The sequence below is a fragment of the Theropithecus gelada genome, chromosome 2 (genome assembly GCF_003255815.1).
Source record: "Theropithecus gelada isolate Dixy chromosome 2, Tgel_1.0, whole genome shotgun sequence".
NCBI lineage: Eukaryota > Metazoa > Chordata > Mammalia > Primates > Cercopithecidae > Theropithecus > Theropithecus gelada.
This window is the reverse complement of record NC_037669.1, coordinates 50,670,965-50,690,878: the sequence shown is the minus strand read 5'-3', so window position 1 is coordinate 50,690,878 and position 19,914 is coordinate 50,670,965. Positions and strand designations below refer to the sequence as shown.

At 41.8% G+C, this 19,914-nt stretch overlaps 1 protein-coding gene across 7 annotated transcripts in view; it reads right to left on the bottom strand.

Moving 5' to 3' along the window:
- XPC (XPC complex subunit, DNA damage recognition and repair factor) overlaps nucleotides 1–19,914 on the bottom strand; it is a 33,668-nt gene that overhangs the window by 10,204 nt on the left and 3,550 nt on the right. For 3 of the 7 annotated variants that reach the window (XM_025375347.1, XM_025375346.1, XM_025375348.1), the window contains 9 exons: nucleotides 17,507–17,702; nucleotides 15,056–15,168; nucleotides 12,924–13,047; nucleotides 11,820–11,904; nucleotides 10,078–10,235; nucleotides 9,463–9,583; nucleotides 4,114–4,203; nucleotides 2,417–3,298; nucleotides 784–944 (listed from right to left, as the gene is read on the bottom strand). In XM_025375347.1, coding sequence (XP_025231132.1) covers nucleotides 784–944; nucleotides 2,417–3,298; nucleotides 4,114–4,203; nucleotides 9,463–9,583; nucleotides 10,078–10,235; nucleotides 11,820–11,904; nucleotides 12,924–13,047; nucleotides 15,056–15,168; nucleotides 17,507–17,702 — 1,930 coding nt within the window. Of the gene's footprint in view, nucleotides 1–783; nucleotides 945–2,416; nucleotides 3,299–4,113; nucleotides 4,204–9,462; nucleotides 9,584–10,077; nucleotides 10,236–11,819; nucleotides 11,905–12,923; nucleotides 13,048–15,055; nucleotides 15,169–17,506; nucleotides 17,703–19,083; nucleotides 19,087–19,914 lie in introns of all 7 variants that reach the window. The other 4 variants (XM_025375345.1, XM_025375351.1, XM_025375350.1 and 1 more) reach the window with 4 other exon arrangements.

Below are 19,914 nucleotides of genomic sequence, written 5' to 3'. Positions count from 1 at the left end.
CCCACTCTCATGTGGGTTTCCCTATGCTTCCTTTTTCTCTTTTCTTTACTTCCTGTTTTCTCATTTAAGAACATCTCCTATTTCTTGGTCTTGTACATCCCATGTCTTTTAAAATCACTTATTTTACTTGCTTTTTATTCCCATTTCTCAAAATTCCTGTATCTATTTTTTTCTTACCTCAAAATTGTATTAACATTTTTCAATTTTAATTTTATATATATTTTACTCATTTTTTGCTCTTATTCCACTCCTTTTTTAGCTATTTCTTTTTACTGTGGTATAAAATACAGTCACATAAAATATACCATTTTAACCATTTTTAAGTGTGCAGTTCAGTGGCATTAGGTCCATTCACAACACTGTACAACCATTACCACCATCCATTTCCAGAACTTTTTCATGCCAAACAGAGCTCTGTACCCATGAAAAATCCACTCACTTTTAACTTCCATAATCAAATCCTTTGTTCCTTCCTTTTGTATGTTTTTAACTTGTATTTGTGGGGCATGTTTTATATTGCCCTATCTTAAATTTTATTTTTCCTACTTTGTATTTTCTTTTCCTTTGTAACTGTTTTTCCCCTGCCATTCTTTTAATCCCTGTTTTAATTTTCAAATTTTCTTCTCTCCTACACATCACACACACACAGCACACGCACACTGGCTTAGCCTGAGAACACTGATAAGTCAGATGAGCTCCCATCAGCACCCTTTGCCCAGGAAGAAGGCTGTTAATCCCACACCACCAGGAAGCCCCTGAGGCCAACCAGGCTGCCTCACGCACCTGGAGTAGACCGCTTCTCCACGACAATACCCAAGGATGGCAGCTGTCTCAGGATAGATGGCCTCATATTTCAGGAGATGCCGCTTCAGGGCATACAAAGGATGGTTCTTATATAAGCCAATGGCAGTGGGCAAAGGTTGGTCCATGTGTTTTGCCTGAAACTGCAAAGGCCAGACAGACAAAGTTGAGCATGTTATTTAGAAGAGGAAATGAAGTTTGAGGGAGATGATCCTTAGACTAAGTTGTTCTGACAACAGATGGTGGATCCAAGGTTTCATGAACACTAATGATTTTTGTAACATCACATCTGTAGCTCCGGCCAGTAAGTCGGTCACAGATGAATCAAAAGCTAAAAAGAATCAAATAAATCTGTGGCTTGTGGCAACTTCAAAAAGTTGTCTAACCTATTTGAATGCTTAGATGCCTAACCCAGCCCCAGCAGATCAGCGCCTGCTCTGTTAAAGGTCTGCAAGGAAGAAAAACACACAGTGCTCTTCAGTAAGAAGGTCTTATCTCAAAGGGACAATCCTCTTCTAAGAAGAGCGTGAGCTTATCTGCCGGCTCTCACAGGAAATTGAGAGCAGTGGTTCTCACCCTGCGACTTTTCTCTTGGTCCACTCTGACAGTGTTCTCTCTGCCCTTCTCTAAGATTGCTCATTGCTCAGTAGGCAATTCACTGCTTTAAGTCACCCTGTTCACCAGGCTCTCTTAGGCTTGCCCTTGGCATTTCTTCAAAAACCCCAACAGACTAGTAAGGACTGGCAATGTGGAGTTGCTGATAGTAGGAGAGGACGCTGCATGTTCAGCTTCCACTAAGCTTTAGGTACATTAGTTACAATACCATCTGCATAATTTCCACTTAACCCGTCATTACTAGGTAAAATGAACCAAGAACACCCCTGGAGCAAACACTCAATGTGGGATGCACTGCACTCCTATAGGAAATGATTAATAAATCTGCAAATTACCTATCCTGAGTGATTGGAAATAAACCTGTGACAAATCTGGGCATGTTCCTGTGTAGAAATGGCAAGCTCCACCCAACACCACCACTGCCGTACACACAGGCGGCTCGGGCACTCTTCCTGGTGTTAAGTGCTGGTTCTAGGATCAAGTGACATAGCTGTGTTATGTTCTAGAAGTCTCTGCCTCCCAATCTGCCTTCTCAATAGACTGAAGATATTGTCTCATTCCGAGACCACCCTTTCCCAGGAGGTGAGTGTTCTATGTATGAGGGGTGTTTGCACATGCATCTTTACATGCACGCATGATGGGGGAAGGGGGAGAATATATCCATGGGCTATTCCTTCTTTCACTCAGTCTGAGTTATATTACTTGCATAAATTATTCTAAAGCTCCAAATTTATAACTGGGCAATAACTAATAGTATACAGGCTCCAAAGCCACACAGACCTGGGCTCAAACACCATGGCAGTTCATCTCTCATCTCCACAACTTTTACCACTAAAATTAAGGCAGCAACTGCCCCAGCTTTATATTGCTGAGACAATTAAATGAGACAACCCACTAAAAACACCCAACATAGTGCTGGGCATATATAAGGTGCTCAAAAACAGGAATAATTTTAATAACCTGACTGGGTCTTAAGAGCCCCTGGCAGCCAAGGCCTTACCTCCAAGTCTTCTTTCTTCTCCCTGTCCATAAATGGGCTCTGGTATGGTCTCAAGGTCTCTGCCCACCACTCAGCATCAACTCGGCACTTGCGGGTCACTGTCATCCAGGCTGGGTCGTACCTCTGTGTGACATCTCGGACCCAGCCGTCACTGTCAATGCCCACCACATAGGTCATGGGCTTGGTGGCGTACCTGTAACAGGTCAGAGGCTGGCCCACCACGCCGTGCACACAGTCCACACATATCCACTTTTCCTCCTGCTCACAGAACACCTCTAGCCACTGGTCTACACCAGCTATGCTCCTTTTTTCTGCCTTCTCACCATCACTGGACATTTTCTTGCCTCTTTTACTGCTCGAAGAGCTTGAGGATGCCACTGGCAAGCTTGGGTCCTTACGATGGCTCCCACATTGGGTCCTGGAGGCACTCTTGGACCCAGCCTTTGTCCTCTGAGGAGCGGGGGCCTTCCTCTGCTTTGGAGGGCCAGGTTCGGAATCCTCATCAGAGGGATCAGAGGCTTCTCCACTGGAGAGCTCAAAATCAGAGCCACTGCCAGCTTCATCACTCCCACTCTCCTCTTTATAAGACACCCTAGAGGCCACCCGCCGCTCCCGGCCATGCGGACGTCGCTGGGTTGCCTTCTCCTGCTTGTCTCCTGGGCCCTGGTCTTCCTCGCTGGAGGAGGGCTTCCTCCGTTTCTTTCTGCCTCCCTTGTTCCTCTTCCCTTTGGCACTTGGCTTACATGTGCCCTTAGCAAAGGTTTCCTCTTGTTTGGTTCCTTTGCTGGTCTTTGGCTTGGTGTGGTTTTCTAGAACTTGGCTGGAAGTTTCTGAGCAGCCTCCCAGATCCGCAGTCAGTCTCTCCTTGGAAGGTTTCTTTCCCTTAAACAGAGTAAGAAATTTTGCTTTGCTTTCCTTTTTTCCCTCTTTTGCTAAGGATATGATAGAAATCCTGTAATCTAACAGGGTTAATTCACTAGCTAGAGAACCAATACATCAAGATGTCCCCAGCTCAGACAGTGATCAACCAGCTATCCCTCAGGGTTGTATGCATGTATGGCTAAAATCTGTAGCATCTTAGATAAGGCCACAGTATAATTATTTTCACCCTAACGGTAAAGAGAAAAGAACATGGGATTTGGAACAGTCAAACATGGGTTTGAATTCCAGTTCTAACTCTTATTGGTTATGTAAATTATTTAACTTCCAAGTTTCAGTTTCCTCAGCAGTACTACTACCCACCTCAGACATACGCATTTTGCAAACAAATACGTACGAACTTAATACAGTTGTAGTTTTAAGAATACAGATATTATGAAAATCAGCTTCTAGACCATCAGGCTTCAGATAATGCCAATACCCCAATGAGTATAGCATTTAGCTTTTTGAAGCTAACCTAGAGCACCTCAAAACTCAGTGCTTCACTCATCAGCACTTCACGGAGCAAGTGAGGACAGGCACCATTCCACCCAATTTACACAACAGAAACAAAAGCAGCACTCTGCACACATGAAGCTCAGGCTGCCAGATACCCACTCATGTGCCCGAGTCTTCCCTAACACAGGGTATGTGCAAGGCTCGAAAGAACCCACACTCCATGAATATCAGCTCTTAAAAATACAATAATGATCAGTTTTTTTAAGTGTGACAATTTCCTGTCAACTGCTGCTCTTCTCTGGCAGCCCTGAGCACCTCACCTTTGCTGCTGCTGACTTCAGAGGAATTGGCTGTAGAGACAATACCAGCCGGGTCAAGAGCTGCAGAGCCCGGAGAATCAGTAAGAATATCTATGATGAAAAAGAATAACATAGTTATCCTAAGAAAGTAATTAAAGATGTAATGAGTTCAATGTTGTTTGTTATGGTGCTTGTTCAAGACAGGGAAAAGTTGGACAGCCAGACTTTCTAACAGTACGCGATGGGCAATGGAAACTCCAGACACTGTTAAAAATGATGATGCAGAGGTTTATCTTCATAGAAGAACAGGAACATGCTCGTCATATATTAAAGGAAAATAAAATTTTTCCTTTAAAAAGTATGATGTGATTACATTTTTATAAGAAAAAATACGGCCGGGTGCAGTGGCTCACGCTTGTAATCCCGGCACTTTGGGAGGCCGAGGTGGGTGGATCACGAGGTCAGGAGATCGCCACCATCCTGGCTAACACAGTGAAACCCCATCTCTACTAAAAATACAAAAAATTAGCCGGTCGTGGTGGCAGGGGCCTGTGGTCCCAGCTATACTCGGGAGGCTGAGGCAGGAGAATGGCGTGAACCCAGGAGGCGGAGCTTGCAGTGAGCCGGGATCGCGCCACAGCACTCCAGCCTGGGCAACAGAGCGAGACTTCACCTCAAAAAAAAAAAAAAAAAAAAAAAAAAAAACGTAAATATAAATTTAGACATACATGGATATTTGAAAAAGCATCCACATACTGGGTTATGGGTGTTTACAGGATTTTTTTCTCTGCTTACCTATCTTCTGATTGTTCTATAGTCAATATGTGTTACGTTTGTGACTAAAATAATAAAATGAAGTACCACTTTGGGAAGAAGTAGTAGAAAATATCATTATCATCAGATCACCTAAGTCTGTTCCCTGTTTTCCATTTTTCCCCACGTTGAATCTTTAACTGAGTCTGCAGCTTTGAACACTGTTAACTTGGAAGTCTGGGAGCCCCTCAGGGGACCTGACCTTCAGCGGCAAGTGATAATGTACTCAGGCAAGGCCTTCCTACACGGGTCTCCAGGTCCCAGCATCTCTCCTTGATTACTGCCACAGCCTCAGGAGAAAGTCCAGTGTGAGGAGCCATGTTATGGTGAGATAAATGATTGCTTTTGCCTTGTTTCTTCTGCGGCTAAAAATTTCCAAAGTGTCAAGATCATGAAAGACAGGGAAAGATCAAAACACTGTCACACACTGGAGGAGACATGATGACTAAATACAAACCAGTATCATGGAATAGAAAAAGGATATCAGCAGGAAAACTTGGAAAATCCAAATAATGTCTGTAGTTTAGCTGATGGCATTGTACCAACATTAATTTCTCAGTTTCTTATTGTACAGCATGGCACAGGAGCACAGGTCCAGAAGTCTGGATAACTAAGTGTTCACCACTAGCTGAGCGACTTCCCTACACCTGGATTTCTGCATCTAGAATAATCCCTGCCTCAGCTTCCTCACACGACTCTAAAGAGGATTAGACAAGATAATGTAGCTGACAGGACTCTGGAAACAGTCTAGTGCTACCCAAGCATACACAGTCACCACCTTTAATAAGAAATCTATCAATGTACATTGCTGAGGAAAAAAAATCAGGTTACAGAACTGTATGATCCCTACAAATTAGATAATGTATAGAAAACGGACAAACTCCCAGAAATATACACATGACCAAACCTGATTCAAGAAGTAATGAAAAATCTGAACAGATCTGTAACAACAGATCGAGTCAGAAATCAAAAACCTCCCAACAAAGAAAAGTCTAGGACTAGATTACCTCACTGGTGAATTCTAGCAAACATCTGAAGGGGAATTTACCTTAATCTTTCTCAAACTCTTCCAAACATTAGAAGAGGAAACATTTTTTAACTCATTCTACGAGGCAAGCATTACCCTGACGCCAAAGCCAGACAAATACATCACAAGAAAATAAACCAATTTATGAATATAGATGCAAAAATCCTGAATAAAATACTAATAAACAAAATCGAACAACATATTAAAAGACATATACAACATGACCAAGTAGTACTTATTCTAGGAATGCAAGGATGGTTCAACATAAGAAAATCAATCAATTACATATACATTAAAAGAATGAAGGAAAGAAAATCCAGAGGACCATTTCAACTGACACAGAAAAATGCATCTGAGACAATCCCACAGGCTTTCATGAGAAAAAAAAAAAACATTCAAAACACTAGGAATAGAAGGAAACTGAGTCAACATCATAACCCAGAGCCAGCATGATACTTAATGGTGAAAGACTGAAAGCTTTCCCCATGAATTATCAGGAACAAAAGAAGGATGCCTGATGTCATGATCATTATTCAACACTGTACTTGAAGTCCTAGCCAGAGCAATTAGGCAAGAAAAAGACACAAAAGGCATGCAAACTGGATAGGAAGAAGTAAAATGATCTACTTATAGGTACAATATGGGATCCCATACATAAACGAACAAGAAAGCTAGTAGAGTTAATAAATGAATTCAGCAAAGCTGCAGGGTACAAGACAACACAAAAAAGTCAGTTGTGTTTCCATACATTTGCAATGAACAATCTAAAAGAGAAATTAAGAAAACAATGCCATTTCCAACAGCATCAAGAAGAATAAAGTACCTAGGAAAAAAATTTAACTGAGATGAAAGACTGTACACTGAAAACTACAAAATACAGCTGAGAAAGACAAAAATAAAAGGAGAGACATCCATGCTTATGGACTAGAAGACCTAATAACCAGATGGTAATGGCACATAAATTAATCTACAGATTCAGAGCAGTCCCTATCAAAATTCCAACAGCTTTTTCACAGAAATGGAAAAACAGATCATCAAATTCATATGGAATTGCAAGAGGCCCCAGATAACCAAAGCATACTGTAAATGAACAAAGTTACACTGAGGCTTCCTGATTTCAAAACTTACTACAAAGCTATAGTAATCAAAACACTGTTGTACTGGCGTAAGAACAATAACATAGAACCCATATGTTTATGGCCAGTTGATTTTTGAAAAGGATGCCACACCATCCAAGCCCCACTGAAAAAATCGTCTCTTCAACAAATAATGCTGGGACAAATGGCTATCCACATGCATAAGAATGATGTTGAACACCTACCTGATATGTGCAAATATTCAATGTATGTAAGAGCAGTAACTATAAATCTCTTACAAGAAAACACAGGGGTCGATCTTTATGACCTTGGATTTGACAGTGGAATCTTAGATATGACACCAAAAGCACAAAGAGCAAAAGAAAAATAGGTAACTCAGACTTTGTCAAAATTCAAAACTTTTGTGTATCAAAGGACTTCATCAAGAAAGTAAAAAGACAACCTACAGAATGGGAGAAACTATGTGCAAAGCATGTATTTTGATAGGTAACTAATATCCAGAATACATAAAGAGCTCTTACAAATCATCAAGAAAAAGGCAACGTAATTAAAAAATAGGCAAATACTTGAATAGACATGTCCTCAAAAAAGATACACAAATGACCAAGAAGCCCACGAAAAGACACTCATCATCATCAGTCATTGGAGAAACGCAATCAAAACCACAATGAGGTATCACTTGACACCCATCATAATGGCTATAATCAAAACACTGGAAAATAACCAAGTGCTGGCAAAGATTTGGAATTCTTGTTCATTGTTGGTGGGAATGTAAAATGGTAGAGTAACCATAGAAAACAGTTTGGTGGTTTCTCCAAAAGTTATACATAGAATATACATATGACCTAGCAATTTCAATCCTAGGTATATACCCAAAAGAACTGAAAACAGGGTATGTAAATAAATATATGTACAGACATTGTTAACAACACTCTTCACAACAGCCACAAGGTAGAAACTAACGAAATGTCCACCAATGGATAGAGAAAATATATATACATGTAATGGAATCTTATTCAGCCATAAATATTAATGAAATACTGATATATGCTAAAATGCACATGAATCTTGAAAACATGCTACGCAAAAGACAGGCACAAAAGGCCACATAGTGTATAATTTATTTTATACTAAATATCCTGAATAGGTAAATCCACAGAGACACAAGACAGATTGGTGGTTGCCATGAGCGGGGACGGGGGGTAACAACGGGGTATTTAATGGGTACATACAGGGTTTCCCGTGGGGGTCACAAAAACATTTTGGAAATAGAGGTGGTAGTTGCACAACACTGTAAATGTACTAAATGGTCACTGAATTGTACCCCCTCTTTAAAAGCTATATGATCCCATTTTGCTTAAACAAATAAAACAAATACAGATGTACACAAATACACAGGAAGCAAGTCTGGGAGGACAATACTAAAATATTAATGAGTTACCAGCCTGGCCAACAGGTTGAAGGGTGAAACCCCATCTCTACTAAAAATACAAAAATCAGTCAGGCATGGTGGTGCGAACCTGTAATCCCAGCTACATGGGAGGCTGAGAAATGAGAATCACTTGAATCTGGGAGGTGGAGGTTGCAGTGAGCTGAGATCGCACCACTGCACTCCAGCCTAGGTGGCAGAGAGAGATTCTGTCTCAAAAAAAAAAAAAAAAGTTTTCTTTGGGCAGCATATTATAACATCATTATCAGCCTTGCCAAATATCTTAGGCTTTTTAAAAGCAATATGGAAGAAGAGAACTAAAGATGTCAACCATTTGGCCTCTACAGATATGAAAAATCTGGTCTTTTTCTCCAGAGAATCTGGGACTTCCAGATTGAACTGTATGGATTAATAGGAATCTTCTAGGGATAAAACCACATTTCGATCTCTGTTTTTGTTTTATTCAGACAGAGCCTTCCCTACAGGTGCCCGTAGGCATTTGATAAAGCCTGCCTGTCCCTGGAGCACTCTGCTATCACGATTCTTTTTTATGGACAGAACCCTCCTCACTGCACTGCTGCCTGCCAGTATCATCACCCAAATGTGAGATACAAAAACACGTTCTCAAGGACTTCAGCATCCCATTTGAAAAAACATTTCCTTGGGACTTTTGAAGACAAAATTGGAATAATTAATGAAAATATTTCTAGCACATCTGACCAAAAATTATGGGCTTTTTGGTACACCAGCACTAGAGGTGACAGGGAGGAAAGCACGCAGGCCTGCCACTCAAGACTCCAATCCCAATCTTGATTCTCAGGCTCACCAAGGAAAAGATCTTAGAGGCATCAAGTAGCTATTCTGAGCTTCAGCAGCTATCGTCATTACGAGGACTGACTGAGGTCGTGTTGGTAACACACCTGGAATGGCATCTGGCACATGGCTGCCATTATCATTAGTTAACAGTACTGATAAAAAACAGTGATCTGGAAGGAATCACTTACATGGACCAATTCCTCATCATCTCGAGCAGAGTAAATAGCAAATCTCCTTTCCAATGTAGTCTGCAGGTTATCTTGTTCACTGGCTGAAAGCTCTGCATTAACTGTAAATGTTCCAATGAACCTGGGGAGAAAGCAGGCATTCCTTGTGTCAGAGGTCAGGGCAAATGGGAATCTTCATTTACAGCCAAGAAAATCAAAAGAGGGAGTGAATCGTGAGACCCGCCTGCCCCTGTCCTACTTTCCCCAGCCTGTCTTGCTAACTCCTTTCATCACTGCAAACCCAACTCAGACTTTACCTCCTTGGGGAGCCTTCCCAGACCTCCCAGCTGAGAAAAGCGCCCCTGCACTGTGAGCATGCAGTTCCCAGAACACCCCTTTCAGGGCACTCCTCATGCCACCCTGTAATTACTTGGTATGTATTTGTCTCCCCACCAGTCTGGGGGCTACACCAGGGCAAGATCATGCCTGGCATTTCTCTATCTTCAATGCCAAGCCCACCACCTGATCCATAGTTACCACCTCAGGGAAGGTCTGTGGAAGTGATCTGAACACAGCCTCTGAGAGGAACACAAATCCTACACTCCCCAGCTCTGCAGGACAGGCGGAGGGCCTTACCACTTCACCAGGTTTGAGAGGTAGTAGGTGTCCACATCTCGAGGCAGCACTCTGGTAAAGTGGGCTGGGATGATGGAAAGGCCAATAGCACGCAGATCTGGTTGGCTGCAGATGTTATTCCGATAGAAGCCATTTGCTAGCAGGCAGAGAAGGTGAACCTGTAAAAAGGAAAGGAGGAAGGGGCAGCATGGAAGGCAGGCCAGAGACCAGGAGGAACTTTACCTGCCAAAATCAAGACATCCTGTGGGCAAGAAATATGTGTTGCCATTTCTACATATAAGAAAATAAAAATACTAGTATTGGCCACTTCCCAAGCCTGTCTTTCACCTTCTCTTTTTCTCTCTGTATACTCATTCCTTCAAAGGAATCATCAAAACTCAAAGCTTCAAAATACAAACTGCTTTGTTTTCAAAATACAAACTGTTTTTGTTTTGGTCTTGTCTTTTAGAGATACATACTGAAAGATTTCTGGATGAAATGCTGTCATAACTGGGGTTTGCTCCACGAGATCAGGAGGAAAGGCAAGTGAGGTGGAGCTGGCGAGACTGCTGGAAGCCTGTGGAAGCCGGTGGTGGGATGTACCTCACTGGGCTCACTGGGCTGCTCTCACCACCTCCCTGGGTGTTTGAGCCCAACCTTCTGTCACAGGCTCCACATCTTCACCCTTCCTCTGACCCCAAACCCCACCCTTCATCCACCTACTAAAATGATTATATGGCCTCTTCCCCTCTTTTCACACACTGCTTTGCGTCATTTTCCCTTCAGCCTTGGCTTCCTCCTCCCCTATTAACAGTCGCTCTATTTTAATCAATAGTGCTGCCTCTCTTTCCTCACTCAGGTCTCAAACCTGAGAGTCATCTTCCCTTTCTTTCACCTCCAGCACCCAACAAGAGGTGAAAGGCACAAAGCTGTCTCATTTCTTGCCCCAGGCCTGGATGAAGGAGGCGACCCTCTCTAACTTCATCACCGTCCTTGCACCTCTAGATTTCTGGAGCAGCTGCACATAAAGCATCTCCCCCACCCCATCGCTATCCTCTCTGGCAGCCCACCATCCATCAAAGGGAAACCAAAGCCTGCCCTCCCTTCACCCCCACCCCCCATCCTATACACTCCACACACGCAGGTGAGCTGGGCACCTTGCCATCCCCTCCACAACTTGGCTAGAGTCTTCAACTTTTTCTCCTAGACCCGGCTCTAATCCTTTCTCCTACATAAAGCCTTGCCCAGCTCCACAGAGCCAGGCTGATCTCTTTCACTGTTTTAGGCATAGTCTTGAGTTTCTCTGTTTGGAAGTCCATGTTCCATCTAGAGATCAGATACTCCTCAATTGTAGGAAATAAGCTTTATCCAAGTCTCTATCCCCACCACGCCAAGCACCTTGCTAGGTGTGTATAGGTGTTCAATAATTATCAGGTAAAGTTAAAAGCCAGTGCCTGCAGCTGGATTAGAATTAATGATATTAAATGGCTGAAAGGAGAGATGGAAGGCAAGTACTTGTTATTTAGCCTCTGCTGCATGCCAGGCATTGTGCTGTAAGTTACCTGACCTATAATACACAACCACCCTCCCAGGCAGACACTATTACTACCCCTACTTCCCCGACGAGGACACAAATGCTCAGAGAGAGTAAGAAACTTGCCATGGCCACAGAGTGAGCAGCAAAGCCAGAAATAAAGCCTCGGTGAGCACAAGCTCTTACCGCCAACAACGAAAAGTCCTTCCCCATCATCCCTTGCCCTTACCTTGTGTGTGTCCTCGTGGACCTCTTTATTGAAACGTTTCATCGCCCTCCGAAGATGTGTCTCAAACTCCAGTTTTATCTTTTCACTGCAACACATAGTGAAAAATCTGGGAATGAAGTGGGGAACTGAAACCAGATTCCACTCCCCCAGGCAATTCCTTCTTGGATGACAGTGAATCACTCTCCCTGTTTCCCTACACAAGGCTGTGCTACTCAAGTCCATCTGCAACCCAGCTATTTCCTGTAGGCTCTTTGGCTCCTTCTCATCAGCAAACCTTGGCCTGGGACATTCTGTACCCAGACAACCCTCCTCTCAACCAACAGCAGACCACACCTCACCTACATGCCTCAAAGCTCACTTCTTCCAGGATGTCTTCTCTGGCTGTCCAACTCTTCCGACTACTGACACTCTACTTAGCAGCCATTACCTTTATTAATGTTAAATTAACACACCGTCATTTACGTGACACTGTTCTAGTGTAAAATCTCTTTCAGTCTATATACCATAAATTTTCAAGACAACTTGACACTTCTTGAATGATTTGTATTATCTCCCTCTTCTGTGCCTAGTAACATGCCCATCGCACAGTGTACTTCCCAAGCCATCAGAGGCTCCATATTCCCAGGTCATCAGAGGCTGCAGAAGTACTCCAGGATGCTGGGAAGGATAGGGGCTCCCTACCACGGTGGGCGCTGCCTCAAGTCCTGCAGCATGACATGGTAGGGAAAACGTGAATCCCAAGTCAATGAGAAGGATTAGGTCTCAGCTCCTCAATTACTGGCTGAGTGACTCCTGAAACATTACTTAGTGTCTCTGAGCCTCTGGCTCCTCATTCATAACACTTTTCTAAGGATTAGGTAAGATAACGGATGACCTGCTCAATCCTTGGCACACAGGAGTTCTCTCTCCTCCTCCCCCACCCCAGCCAGGACACGAAGGTGTCTCATTCAAGTCTCTAAAGGTAAATCAGGTTCCTGACCCAAGGTTCTCAAAAACTTTGATACTCAGTCCTGGTCCCCTACAAGTTTCTCCAAAGTCCTCCTAAAGCAGCAGCTGTTGCCAACTACATGTGACAGGAGCCTACAAGCAAGGGTCTAAGCTTACCTTCTTTCTCTTGTCTTCGCCTGCTCTGGCGTTTCAATCTCTATCTCCACTGGCTTCACAGGCAGAAGAGATTGAGAGAAGGCTGTACTTTCTCTCACGTCACCCAGCACAGGCTCACTAAGTTCTATCAACAAGCATTTAAAAAAATCAGTAATAGTAATAACAACAATAAAACCTACTGTACTGAACAGAATCAAGGTTCTGCTGGGAAGGAGGAAGTGAGGCATGAATGTGAGAGAGATAGCCCGCAGAGACCCCTAGGCATGCCCTGCCCTGAGTCCTACCATGTGCCAGGCACTATGCTGAGTGTTATATATTCATGTGTCTCATTTAACCCACATGACCCAGGCAGTCTTTAGATAAGGGACCTAAAGCATACAGACCCCTCTATTAAAAAGCTGATACTCATGCATGTATGTATATACTTAAAACTCTTTAAAAAAAAAAAAAGTCAAATGAGAATAATCTCCTTTTCTCTGCATTCTATATCACTATAACAATTAGCACAATTTGCTTTGTATAGAGCCATGACTTAGGTGTCCGTCTTTCATTCTCAAAGTGACAAGAAATACATCCTTTTCATCTCTTCGCCCCCTATATTGCTTGTATACAGTAGCTGAAAAGGACTAAACTTGCTGAACTGGATCTAATTGAAAACTTCATTAGCAAAAGTTCCTTAAAAGAGGATCTGGGCCTAGAAGCCATGACATCTCACTGGCAAAGAATGCATCTAATGCCAGATCTTGGTCTCTATACACGAATCTCTATTAAAATGAACCACAGCTTCTTGAAGAAAAAAAGCTGGTTTCAAGTCTACAGCAAGAAAAGTATAAGCCAAACAAAAATGTTCTCAAAGACTAATGAGGCCATGTCAAAAGGACATGGTAGTACAGCTAGCTTAAAGGTAGCATGACTAGAAGAGGAACAATCTGACATTAGAGGTGGCTTAATCAATGCAAGATAAGGTTTAAAGCATCACCTAGGAAGGATTCTTGCAAAAAAAAAAAAAGTTTAATAAAAATTAAATCACATCTTTGGATTTAGTTTACAAGAAATACAGGGATACTGAAACAAGTTTAACAACATCAAAAGATATGTGACTGTTTATCAGACAAAACCAGAACATGAGACAGTCTACAAAACAAAAGACTACGACCCTTCAAAAAAGGCAGTGCTATGAAAAGCAAAACAAGGTGGTGGGCGGGAGCTACTGCTCTATATTAAGAGACTGAAGAGACATGACGATCAAATACAAGGCTTGGTTGGATCTTGGTGTGGAAAAAGAAACAGTTATAAAGGATGTTTTTGTAACAATTGGGGACTTATTTTTCATTTTCTTAGGTGTGATGAGGTCATTTTGTCATGCAGGAGAATGTCTAATTATTAGGAAATGCATGCTGAAGTATTCAGCAGTGGAATATCAGAATATCTACAACTTATGTTCAAATGGTTCCACAATGAATATTTACAGAGGGAAACATACATTCAATGTGGCAAAATGTTAATGAACCTAGGTGAAGAGGACATATATTACATTTTTCACTTTTTTGATAAATTTGAACACTTTCAAAAGAAAAAGGTGGGGAAAAGTCAGGTCAGACAGAAGGAATCAAGGATGATAACATTAGCTGGTATTTACTGTGAGTGTATGATACATTTGCAAACTTTCTTTTCCCCACAATAATCCTACAGCCTGTACTGTGAATGGCTCACACTAAACATTTGGTGTTTACAGAGTGTTACTAATGAGAAACTCAGTTCAGAGAGGTGAAGTTACTTGCTCAAGATTAAACTACTCACTTACACTGCTACCTAAGTGGCAAAGTTGAGCACTGAACTCAGTTCTAACTACTTTCAAAGCCTCTGCTCCTTCTAAATAGTGCTGCCTCTCTATTTATATCTACCCCATTGACAGTCACCAGAGAAAGAGAGTAAACAGCCTTCTTTGGTAACTTGGCCATGAGTTTTTCCATATATAGCAAAGCAAGTCCCTGGTACAACCTTATCTGTGGTCTAATTAGCTCAAAAGGAAACAACAGGATTGCAATTAGTGATTTGACTCCAAACAGAATCAAACAAAAAAAAAACAAACAGAACCAAAGAGTTCTGAAAAACAAAGAGAGATGTTTCACCTTCAACCTCTTCCCAGTCATCTTCACTTTCTTCCTCTTCTTCGTTGCTGTCTTCATTCATGGTAGCCCCTTTCTTCGGATGGTGTGCCTTCTTGAGGTCACTTGGAAAGTCCCTGTGTAAAGACCACAGGAAGGAAGATGAAGAAGGCTCAGATATCCTAGAGTTCCATTCAAGCTAAACGGAATTTTTAAAACCCCTCCTATTTATTGAGAATCTGTGGCAACTATTTAAAGATGATTAGTAAGCGCTGAGCCTCACTTCCTCCATCAACACGTGTCTCAACATCTCATCAAGACGTGCTCTGATCATCTAATACATACCAGATGTGCTGTCAAAAAACCTCCAATCTAGATCTGTGTGAAAGAAAACATAGCTGTGCCTGGACATGAGAAGGAAAAGTTAGAAGACACCAAAATAATAACATGAGTTCCAGAACTGTGATATCTGTGTGATTTACGTGCATTTGGAGGCCAGAAAGAAGAGAATAAAATTTACATTTACTTATCCTACTATAAGCCTACTCAGATTTCTTTTCCATCTTTAAGAAATATGATGTAAAGAGACATCATATTTCTGTTCGTAGCATTCTAACTTCAAGCAGGGATGTCACTACACATAGGTGAGTCATAAATAACAAGATACATAGACAGCTAGCTAGCTAAATAGATAATAACATAGATAAGTAGTTGGCTAAACAACGGTTCAAGACTAAGTACTTGCTGATTCGTAATATATTTCTGCAAATTCATATACAAAATGTGTCCAGAGTATCCAGTTACTTTTAACTTGTGTAAACTTTGGCACTTGGTACCAAGTGAGAATATTATCTAGGATTTTGGCATAAACATTTAAAATAACCAATCATCAATCTTGAGCTCTAGTAATATGCTCTTTTTTTAGGGTACCACTTTCCCTCAACACCACAGCAATAAAAATTTCCCCTTAGAATGAACATAGCAGAAATGACCACAGTCAATGCTCAGAGGAGAGGGAAAGGGGAACTCAGAGCTTTCCTTGGCAGTATCATGGCCTATCTCTATGTGTATGTCTCTGGAGATACAATTCAACTAGTGAGGGGACGCAACTGGAAAGTAGTAAGCTCAGAGGCATTCTTCAGAAAAGTCTAGGGGAGGCCGGGCGCAGTGGCTCACGCCTGTAAGCCCAGCACTTTGGGAGGCTGAGCTGGGCAGATCACCTAAGTTCAGGAGTTCAACACCAATACGGTGGAACCCCATCTCTACTAAAAATACAAAAATTAGCTGGGTATGGTGGTGGGCGCCTACAGTTCCAGCTACTCAGGAGGCTCACTTGAACCTGGGAGGCAGAAGTTGCAGTAAACCAAGATTGCATCACTACACTCCAGCCTGGGCAACAGAGCGAGACTCCATTAAGGACGGGACGGGACAGGGACGGGGACAGGACGGGACGGGACGGGATGGGACGGGAAGGGAAGGAAAGTCTAGAGAAAAGAAGAGATGAACCATGGCAGAAAATCAGCATGCTGTCCCGTGTCCCTTCCTGTGCTCTCTACTGGACTACTCTCTCACGCCAGGACTAGAGGCTGCTGGAAAAGCAGATACTGGGAGTGAGGATTTGTTTAAGAAGCAAAGGAACAACTACCCCTCTGTTCTTCCTCTTCTCCCCACCCCTCAACTTTCTTAAGAGGCAGATAACCAAGTGTTCCCTGGGCTCATAATTATTGTTCACAACATATTACTATAAATGCTCATTCACTGCAAAAATACTTTTTCAGTTTCTGCCAAATAAAAGGCCCTGCAATCGATGCTACAGGGCATATGAAAATGAACCCCACATGGTTCCAGCTCTCTGAGAGGTCACAGGGTAAGCCTGGGTATGTGGCGTGGTAACAATAACTGGCAGACATATCACACTCCCTAGAAGCACTACAGGAAATCAGAGGAGAGAAGGGGGAGGAATCAGTGAAGCCTCTAGAGTAGGTGGTTTCGGATCTGCATCTTCAAGATGGAAGCCAGCAAGCACTCCAGGTAGAGGGAATACCATGAGCACAATGCAGGTGCAGAAAGTACAAGAATGTGTTCAGTGAATGATGAGAAGTCCAGGTGGGCCAGAGAAGAGCATGCTTGAGGAAAGTAGTATGAGATAAAGCTGGAATGGCAGGTAAATATTTTGTGATATATCTAATATTTTTGTGTAGTAGAAAGAACACTGGACCAGGAGTCAGAAGACCTGGGTTCTCCTGCTTTTGCCACTGTCTGGCTGTGGAAGCATGAACAAATCACTTTCTGCACACTGTCACCGTTCTTATCTGTAAAGTTTCCAGTTCTTACAGGTCTGAGTTGTACCTAGAAGAGCTTAAAGATCCAATCTTCCATGGACCCCAGTGACAAGTAAGAATAGAGGTTTTCATTACTCACAATTCTCTGATGAGAAAAATCAAGACCCGAGACAAAGCTTTGCAGGCATCTCACCTGAAGTCATCCCCATCGCTGAGGGCTTCATCCTTTATAACCTTGAGGTTTTCAGATTTAACAGTCACCTTGGCCACTTTCTTTTTTGCTGGACCACCTGCTGAACCCCCAGGATCACTGCAGCCTCTCTTCCTCTTTCCTTGTGAAACTCTGGAGACAAGGCTCTTCTTTGGGGGTTTCTCATCTTCAAAGGCATCTAGGTGACCATACAGAACATGAGGTGAGGGGTGGAAGGAAAGGTGGAGGCAGAGCAGCTTATGGGCAAGGGCATGAAAAGGCTCTATGATCTGTCTCCAAACCCGATCTCCATCACCTGTTCACCATCCCTGTCTGGTCAGCAACCAGCTCTCAGCCTCTACCCACCTGCGGCTAGTCTATGTTTATAGTAAAAACCATTCTCCTTTATCAGCACTTTACTTCTCCTATGACTACAGAAAATACCACAGGAGTCAAATAAAACCTAACTTCCAGATCTTAAATGTCAGCCAGGAAAATACAACATCCTGGAAAGGAAAATACAACACGATTCCTGCCAAGAAAATACAACATCCACTAATTAGCACCCTATTTATTTATCATCTGCCAAGACTAATTGTTTGTCTTAGGGATAATGCACTCCTCTTAAGTAAAATATTAAGTACATAAACATTTCCAAGTTTTACCACAACATCATTACTATTAATCTACATTTCTGCCAACCTTCAAGACCAAACTGCTCAAAACACATACTGCTCTGAAACCTTTCCAATGTAACCCAAATGGCACTCGTATACCAACCACCTCAGCAAACTTACAGTTGGAAAAAGACAGCAATAATTCAGAAGTATTTTCTTAAAATAATTATTTTTTGTTAAAGGGAAATAAAAAATGCATAAGCTGCTGGTTTTAGTCAAATTGGGGTATCTAAAATTATGGTTTATTTACATATAATAATTATATTAATAGATTAGTTTTAATAAATAACAATATGGCAGGGAAGGATAGTTTTCTATTTTGCAAATATATTCACACAAACGATCTTGAATCCGAAATAAATCCTCTTTTGTCTTTGCATGACTCTGCTTCAATTAATTTTAGAAAATAAAAATACTCTACTTTTTATTGAGGTTCCATAAGGGATTGCAACGTTAACCTAAAATATAAAATTATTTAATAATTCAGTCTTTTCATTGTTTGCCTTGCTGACTCTCTGGATAGGTATTTATATTCCACAAGAATATAAATTTTTACATGAGGGAAAAAAGACTCTCCCTCTGATCTAGATGAAATCATTATTAAATGTTAATAAAATTCATATCAAAGGAGCATTTCTTTTAATGCTAGATAAATCACTGATTCCGTTGTTTCTTTAAATGTTTTATAAAAAAGGAATTTATGTATTCCCATTTTTAAACATTTTAGTGGAAACCAAAAAATAAGGAAAAATTTTGAAGTGCAAAATATTTCAAAATTAATTTTTTCAAATCTGAGAACAGACTGCCGATTCCAAGGCCAGAGGCTGCATAAAGCTTAAGATTTGACAGTTTGAGGAGGGTGCCCTAAAATTAAGATTTCTGGATCTTACAATGGTATTTAGCCCTCTAATAGGCAAAGATGCGAAATACTTCACTTTCTACTAATCTAAAAAAAATGCAGGTAGGAGGATACTTCAGAGGCATCACAAACTTTTCTGGTTGGTTAAAAAGCATAGCTTTTATTTCTGTGTTTGAAGAGAAAGGTAGAGGAGTTAAAAAGGAAAGGGGGGAAAAAGGAAACACAAAACTCTGAATCAAAAGGATGTTCATAGTATTCAAAAGCATCTAACAATAATCTGAACATACAACCATGAGATAATTGTTAAGTAACTTGGGCAGAGCCACACAACAAAATATAATTGAGTCATCCTTTAGGATAAAGAAAAACGATAGATGATGTAATCTTAATCATGCAAAGTTGATTTTACAGCGTGCTTTCTGCTATGTAAAAAACAGACTAGAAGGAAACAGACCATTATTTCATGGTGGCTATTTCTGGATGGCAGAAATATGGGTGACTTTCTATTCTTTGCTATTCTTTGGTCCCTAAGCACCTAGAGACTCTTTTCCAGGACTCTCCAAAATCTTGAGTGATCTAATATGCCTAACCAGCCTCCTCGAGCTCAGCGTTCTTTCAGTAGGGCAGGAATTACCACCGTGGTCTGCTTGCCTATCTACTGGGATGTAATAAGAACACCAGAGTAAACCTTCTAGGAGCAACTCACAGCACTCAGAATAAAATTCCAACTCCTTAGCTTGGTATCCAAGCTCAGGCCCTTGCCCACTTCTCCTACCCAGCCCCTCACTCACTGTGTCCAGCCAACTGGCCAAGTTCATTCCCTCCTAAGAGTGTTTAAACACTGTCCTCTCTGCCTAGAACTCTTTTCCCCAGAA